This window comes from Alligator sinensis, unplaced genomic scaffold, assembly GCF_000455745.1.
Source record: "Alligator sinensis unplaced genomic scaffold, ASM45574v1 scaffold780_1, whole genome shotgun sequence".
NCBI classification, from domain to species: Eukaryota; Metazoa; Chordata; order Crocodylia; family Alligatoridae; genus Alligator; species Alligator sinensis.
In genome coordinates this window covers 2,232,457-2,240,439 of record NW_005842144.1, presented here as the reverse complement: position 1 = coordinate 2,240,439, position 7,983 = coordinate 2,232,457, and the positions used below count along the sequence as shown (strand labels likewise).

Here is a 7,983-nt window from a genome sequence, read left to right as displayed (position 1 = left end):
TTCCTGCTGCTTCATGCAGTTCAGGACAGCAATGATGGTATTTATCTTTGAATCAGACTAGATGGAGGCTTGTTCAACATCGCAAGTTTTAGAGCAAAAAAACAAAGGTGAAAGAGCTGGTTCTGAGAGATTTCCTGTTTGCGGATGATGTGGTCTTGGTTGCTCCCAGGGAATTTTCCCAGCAAAGTCTCTTGCAGGCTGCAGATTTTTGGACTCAAGCAAGAGCTTTGGGTTGACAGTCAGAAGAAGATGGTGATCATATACCAAGGGGTGGAAGAATCAATACCTAACATCACCCTGGAGGGTAAATCTCTTGATGTCCTTGACGGCTTTTGCTACTTGGGTCTGCGTTCAGCAGGAATCTTGACCTTTAGACTGAACTGAGTAATAGAACAAAAACAACAGTTAAGAATGGTGTGCTGTTACAGAAACACGCATGGAATTAACAACACACTGTCATTAAGGTGAGTAACAGGAGTTATTTGCTCTTCATTTGCACCTGCCTACCAGGGTTCTTCCCCTCCTCCCCAATACCTGAGAGAGCATAGTGTTTTAAGTCATCTTATCCTTGATTATATTAGCAGTTTGTCATTCCAAGCAAGGCATAAAAACAAGAAGATGAATTGGAGATGCATCATCAGCTTTTATGGAAATGAAATTACATTTTGTGCCTGATGGCCCTGGTATCTAGGATATCGGATGTCCTGTTGTTTCAATATGGCATGTCTAGTGTATCTATGTTCTGATGACAGCTGCTCTGTGACCCAAAAGATGTGATCTACTCTATCCTACCTTTTATTATTATTTTCTTTCTACACTGGCAGAATTTCTGGGGTTATTTATGCTGCCAGTTGCAGAACTCTGGAATTGTCTCATTGTTTTCTTTAAGCTTCTGTTATTTTGGCTAGTTCCAGTATGGACAATGAAAAAGGTCTCTCCTGCAGTCCTTATGAATGCTTCCCGAGAGCGTGGAGACTAAAGTAATTCGTGTGCTCGTAAATCAGATTAAAGATAATATGTGTTATAGAAGTGCAGCACCCTGGTGATGCTAACCTGTTGTTTGATGATTTGAGTTTCTCCAAAGAGGAAGAAAAAGAATAGCATGCAGATATTTAAATGCTGTTCTTTGTGGGGTATTATTATTATTTTGAACCTAACTGATGAATGACACTTGTACAGTCCATATAGGTTGCCATGTCATATGTCTTCCTTTATGATATAGAATTGCCCTTCAGGAAAATGGTTTGATTATTGTGTGTTTTATCAACAAAGGACCTACTTTTTCTGGAGTTTCCCTGGCCCCCTGTAGACTGCCAACTCACGATGAGCTGTGGTGGCTGCGACGGTGGCCAGACAGAAGCTGCTGCTGGGTGTGGGGGGAAAAATGGCCACCTTTCCCTTGCCACTGCCAGGCCCTTGTTCCAGCTGCTTGGAGCCCACGCCCAGGCTTCCCTGAGGCTACTCTCCACTCCCAAAGCTGCCCCATTTGGCATCCCGGAGGTGGCAGTGATGGCTGCAGAGAGGAACCACAGGGCAGCCCTGGTGCAGGCTCCAGGAGGTTGTTGCAAGAAGGGCCTGGCAGTGGCAACAGGGAGGAGCTGCTTTTCCCCTGTGCCAGGCACCGGCTTCTTCCCCACCACTGCTGCTCATTGTGGGCGGGCAGTCTGGAGCAGGTGTGGGGCAGCCCAGGGTCAAAGCTGTGTGCATGGGTCCTGGCTGGTTCGGAGCTGGTCTGCTCTGGTCGGGGCGGACTGGGCCTAGTCTGAGGCTGTGTGCATGGGTCCCTGCCAGTACCACGGGGCTGGGGCCAGTGGCAGTGGTAAGCAGAAGGAGCCGCTGCTGCTTGGGCAGTCCACCTGCAGAGCCGCCCCTGCCTCACTCCATGCCCTGGGGTGCTAGGACGTGCCATGGGCCATACAGCACCAGGCAGGACCAAGGGACCCATTGTGGGCTGGACAAAGTCCCTCCGCAGGCCAGATGCAGCCCACGGGCCCTATCTAGCCCACCCCTAGCTGAGGTCCATCCTCTTTGTAATGGCCCTTCAGATAGTTAAAGGCTGCTATCAAATTCTCTCTTTCTTTTCTTCTACAGACCAAATAAGCCCAGTTCTGTCAGCCTCTCCTCCTAAATCATGTCCCTCGGTTTCCTAACCATTTTCATTGCCCTCTACTGGATTTTCTCCTTTTTGTAGCGTGGGGCCCAAAACTGGACACAGGACTCCAGGAGTGGCCTCACCAGTGCCAGGTATTGTGGTATTGTCTATTGAAAATCTCAAAGACAGGGTTGTTATACTTGAACTTCTGTTCTCTCAGTTCCATGGATGAGAAAGCTGTAACTTTTTTCAGTTCTACAGCTAAACATTATTACACATGTAATAAGGAGAATAACTTCTTTATCTCTTGCAAACAATCAATCTTCTGGATCATGGTGTATGCACAAGAGGTCTGTGTAACCAAGCTAAACATTATTACACATGTAATGAGAATAACTTCTTTATCTCTTGCAAACAATCAATCTTCTGGATCATAGTGTATGCACAAGAGGTCTGTGTAACCAGCACACCAGGACCTTCACTGTGTATGCCTAGGCAGGAGTATGGAGGAGGGGAGGCTGTCCTGGACCCACGATCCCCCTTTTAGACCATCAAGGCAGAGTCCAAAGGCCATACCGAGTCTAGACACTCAGTGCGTCGAAGGTTGTAGCTTCTGCCAGAAAGCAACAGATCAGAGCTGCTGCGACTGCCTAATGCCTCGGCAAGGGCGCTTATCTGTCAGGGTGATGTCCCTTAGCTTTTCTCCAACCAAAGAGTACCCACAAGGCAGTTGGGCTAGGGTTTTGAGGCACCCTATACTTGCCTAATGCTAGAGGTTGCAATATTATGGTATTTTATAGGAGCTACCCTGCCACTGGTAGCCCTACCATGTTGCCACCAGGCCTTCCAGTTAGCTGCAGTTTAAAATCATATCCTGAACTGAGCCAATTCATATTTATTATGTGATAATTAGGAGGAGTCCTGAAATCTGGAAGAAGGAAAATATTGATGTTCTCTGTATAAATATCAGTTGTCTTATTAAACAGAGCAAAAGGATGGTTTTGTGATTGGGACCTTAATCTAGTATTTTGCATAATAGAGTCAAGTTTCTGCACTGCTTTAGAGTACCCCCATGGCTTTGGGCAGGTCATTTAATATCTGTTTGCTGTAGTCCCCTATTTGTAAAATGAGAAGAACAGTCCTGCCATATTTCTTGAATGTGTTGAGAGGATAAAGGTTTTGAAGTACTCGGAGATTATGAGAAATCTTTTGTACTTGTCACTTACGTTGTGGTCACTTGCTCTCTCTCGGCCTCTCTCTAGTTCACATTTTCCTCATGGAACAATGGGATTACCAGCAGTTTTCTGTGTACTCTGGTAGTATGCAATAATAGCCTTTTGACAGTTTTTGAAAACTAAGCAGTGGGTATCAGAAGATGTAAAGTAGGAAGACTTTTTCAAAATATATATAGATTGCAGTAACTGTACATTTTTTAATAGAACATGCAAAACCAAAAATTGCTCAAACTCTCTGGTAATGACTGCTTTGGATACTTGCTATTTCTTTTCTTAAAAAACTTCAATAGCATGGTGAGGAAATGGTGTACAAATACAGCAAAGGCAGTAGAATTATTCATGGTCTATGAGTAGGATGGGGTAAGGAGAACTTCAGAATTGGTTCAGAGGCATCATGAAGAGGCATTGTTAAATAAATAAAAAAAAAAAAAATGTTTTGAGCTCATCGGGTCCTGTATTATCGGTGAGTTAACCTTCAGTGTGTCTACATTTATCAAACATCAAAGTTAATTTAGATTAGACGATGGGAAGATTGTCTACATTCAAACTGTAAGGACATAATATATTTCCTAAGAAAGTTATGGTATTTCCATTACTGAAGGTTGTAGACAGGTCTCTGTCAGGAATGTTTTAGGTTCCTGCCTTTGGATAGAGGATGGACTAGAGCAAGGCTGCTTGTCCCCTGACCCGCAGGCCAAATAAGGCCCACTGAGCCATGGCATCTGGCTCGCGGAGCTCTCCATGGGTCAGGAAATTTGGTGGTGGGGAAACAGTGGCAATTAATACTACCACCCCTCCCCTGCTGCCAACTTCCCATGCCCTGCACCTCCTTCCCACTGCACAGCTGGATTGGGGCTGGGCCACACCTTTCCACATGTGGCCGGAAAAGGGTCTGGCCATGCATTCTCCCCCTGTGGCTGGATTGGCCCCCTGTCTCCCTCTGGGCGGCCGGATTGGCCTTGCAGCACCCACTGGATTGGGCCTACCAGGGGGAATCCAGCCAGTGAATGGACCAGTCACTGTCCATCCAGCCTGTGAGACAAAAAGGTTGAGCATCACTGGACTAGAGGTCAAGGTCTTTTCCATTACTGTTTTCTATGAGTTTATGAAAGTACTGCTATACTGGTATGAATTGGGTTTCATTTTCTTAGGTGAGTAGTAGGTCTTTATGTTCTATAGGGAATTGCTAAAATGAACTGATCAAATGGTCTGATGCTTTTTCTCTTTCAGAAAGATGAAGGTAGTGATGCTAGTTTGAGTGATAGCCACATATCCCCTCCTGCCAAACGTACCTCGAAACATGCTGATCCTGTGTGCAAAGACAAATCAAAATCACGCAGTACTGGGCAGCGAGAGGAATGGAGCATCTCAAGTGGACAGTCCAGGTAAGCTGTTGCACTGTCATTAGGTACTCAAAAGTTTGAAATGCCCTGTTCTCAGGGTATTCTGCCCTGCTCTCACCTTCAGACCTCTGTCTCTTTGCAAAGCCCCTTCTTGAGCTGCCAGACCCCTTGGTCTCCTTCTCTACCCTGCTCAAGTTGTCTTCAGACCTCTTGGTCTTCCTCCTGGCCCTTCTCCAGGCTGTCAGCTTCTCTCTTAATTCCTTGTCGTGGATCCATTTTTGTTCTCCTTTTTCCTAGATGCGCTCTAGGCCCTTCAGCCCATCCGGTCCTGCACTCTGTTCCTGGCCCCTCACTGGACTGCTGGACCCCTCTGGTCTCACTATGCTTGCTGGGCCTCACTATAAATCCTCAGGCCTCTCTTGCTGTCTCTCATGATCCAGGCCCTTGGACCTTGCATCCTGTCTGGTCTTGCATTCCATTCCCAGTCTCTCGCTGGACCCTCTTCGTCCCACTGTACTCACTGGGCCTCACTATGTGGCTCAGGCCTCTCTTGCTGGGCCTCGACCCATGCTGTCCCAGTCCTTCTTGGCCCCTCACTGGGCCTCTGGACTAACATAGTCCTGATCTTCCTGGCAAGTACTTTTCTGTCAGGGTGTACTCCTTTAGCCTTCCCCCTCTGTGTGGTCACCCAGAAAGCACAGTGGGAACTGAGATTTTCCAGCACCCCATCCTTGCCATTGGGTGACTTCCCTGATCAGACCTAGCCTTTCTTGCTGGCCCCTGGGTCAGTTGACTTTCCATTTAGGCCTGACCCCACCTGCGGGTGGCTCAGCAGATTGCCTGGCTTCTTAATTCAAGTATGCCAGGTGCCCTGCCACACAATGACTGCAACAAAAAGTGACCTGTTTGTTTTCGTAAAGTAAGCCAACCCACTTGTTTTTGGCTTGAAAATGCTCACTTAGAAGTTGAAACCATATTCTTCTGAGACATTTTTTTTTTTTAGCCTAAGATTTAAGGAAAGGTTTATTTTTTCCATGAATCCTGATTTAGGTCCTTCCATTTGCCACCTTGATTCCTTCAGTTTAATGGGAAATGTTCCCCTTTTGGAATGTGGTAGGGCCAAACCCTACATTCATTGTTAATTTGTTCAAAATTATTCACTGACTTTATTGGAAGTTTTATGTACATTTAGGAAGAAGAAGCAGGTTCTAAGCTTAAATTAGGAATTTTTTTTTTTCCTTCCATTTGTGCAAGAACATTTTGCAGCTCCTTTTCAGTGTTGTTTTTCAGCTGTTCTCCATTTATTACACTACAGTTGGATGACACAGGAGTTCAGTAGCCACACATCCCCTCCTGCCAAATGTACCTCATAACATACTTGTCTTGTGTGCAAAGATGAATCAAAATCACCCAGTATTGGGAAATATAGAAACGAGCAAAAGTACTATGCCTTCCATATAGCCAAAACAAGTGAGTCATTTGTTTCCTTTTCTGACTCATTAATCCAATTTGAAGAAAGTTACCAGTGATTACAACATTCTTCAGATTGCACACAGGTAATTACCAGATTATGTAGACACCAGGCCCCCAAGAGCTTGAAGCAGTCCTGTCTGGGGCTGCTTTTTTGAGGATTTGCTATAATCTTGGTCCTTGTGACAGCAGCTACTTGTTCTGTAGGATTAAACATTCTTTCAGACGTGTATTGTTTTTAACTGCAGTAGGATCACAGGAAAGTAGGGCTGGAAGGGTCATCTAGTTCAGGCCCCTGCTTAAGGCAGGATCATCCCTGACTAAACCATCCCAGTCGGGTGTCTGTCCATCCTGCTCTTGAAAACCTCTGAAGATGGAGATCCTACAGCCTCCCTGGGTAGCCTGTTCCAGTCCTTGACAACCCCCATAGTTAGAAAGCTTCTCATACACGCCAGTGTAAATTTCCTCTGCTGCAGCATGAAGCCATTGCTCCTAGTTCTGTCCCCTGCAGCATAGAGAAAAGCTCATCTTTATCCTCTCTGTAGTCACGCTTCAGGTATTTGAAGATTTTTATCAAAGCACCCCCTTCAGTCTCTTCTCCAGACTCAATAACCCTTATTCTTTCAGGCTTTCTTTATAAGTTTTGCCTCCTAGGCCTCTAATCATTTTTGTTCCTCTTTGCTGGATTCTCCAGTTGGCTACATACTTCTCCAACTGTGGGTCCAAAACTGGACACAGTACTTCAGGTGAGACTTCACCACTGCTCAGTAGAGTGGAAGAATCACTTTACTTGATTTCCAAATGATACTCCAGTCTTGGATTCATGCCAAAACCAAGTTGCCTTTGGGATCCACCATGCAGCATGCATAGATATTCTGCCAAATTAGATTTACCCCTGTGGTGTTTAGTCTGTCTGTAGCTAGTGTGAAGCTGTTCATTTTCATGCATGTATATATTATAGTATTTGATATAAATGTACTTTTGTGGTTTCATGTTATAACTGGAAGAGAATCCAGTAATTCAGGGGTGCTCAACCCCGAGCCTGAGAGCCAAATCCAGCCTACAGTGCTTTGTCATCTGTCTCATGGGGTAATCCAGGGTCTGGACCTTTGGTCGGGGAGTGGTGGTACCACTCTTCTCTTGCCAGACTTCCTGACCCATGGAGAGCGTCAGGCCCTGCATGCTGGCTGGGGCACCTGATTCCAGTACACAGGGCCAGGTGAAAGTGGCACTGGGTCCCAGGGCCCAATCCTGGTTGGATGGGGTGGTTCCAGGCCCCCGGGACCTAATCCCATTGCCTGGGGTAGGGAGAAGGTGGTGTCGGATCTCAGGGCTGGGCCTGGCTTGCAGATTGGCCTTTCTTCATGCATTCGACATGCAGAGCCAAAAGGTTGAGCACTGCTTAAGTAAGTTATTCAGAAAACACCGAGGAGACATCCAGGTGGCATGCATCTTTGGCCAGGCAGTGTGACTGTGATGGGTGTTCAAGAAATAATAGCCATTCTCATTCATAGAAGGTCATGTTTCCTTCTTGCATAGATTGAAACAATGACTTACTAAATGTGCCCAAAAGCTTTTGTTTGGCAAAGGGAGTGACATGCCTTCAGCCACTTCCACCTGGTAGAGAGGGAAAGCTCATCTGCTTAATATACATTCTCCCCCAAAACAAAAGAGATTTGGAAGGTATAAAAGTCTGTGCTCCAGTTGTGGGAGGTGTTCAGGAAATCCCTATAGAAGAGGGATGTTTCCTGGCCCCAGCTTCTAGGTGTTCCCGAATTTAGGGCTCAGATATGACTGAGGGAGTCTGTAAGCTGACAGGATGCTAGATAAGGAAAGCCATCTG

The 7,983-nt window shown here is 45.9% G+C and overlaps 1 protein-coding gene across 1 annotated transcript in view; it reads left to right on the top strand.

Annotated features, from left to right (window-relative positions):
- The first annotated feature begins 953 nt into the window (after positions 1 to 953).
- Positions 954 to 7,983, top strand: part of ATAD2B (ATPase family, AAA domain containing 2B) — a 119,422-nt gene continuing 112,392 nt past the window's right edge. Inside the window, exons 1-2 of the mRNA XM_006025400.3 lie at positions 954 to 995; positions 4,558 to 4,712. Coding sequence (XP_006025462.2) covers positions 954 to 995; positions 4,558 to 4,712 — 197 coding nt within the window. The remainder of the gene's footprint in view (positions 996 to 4,557; positions 4,713 to 7,983) is intronic.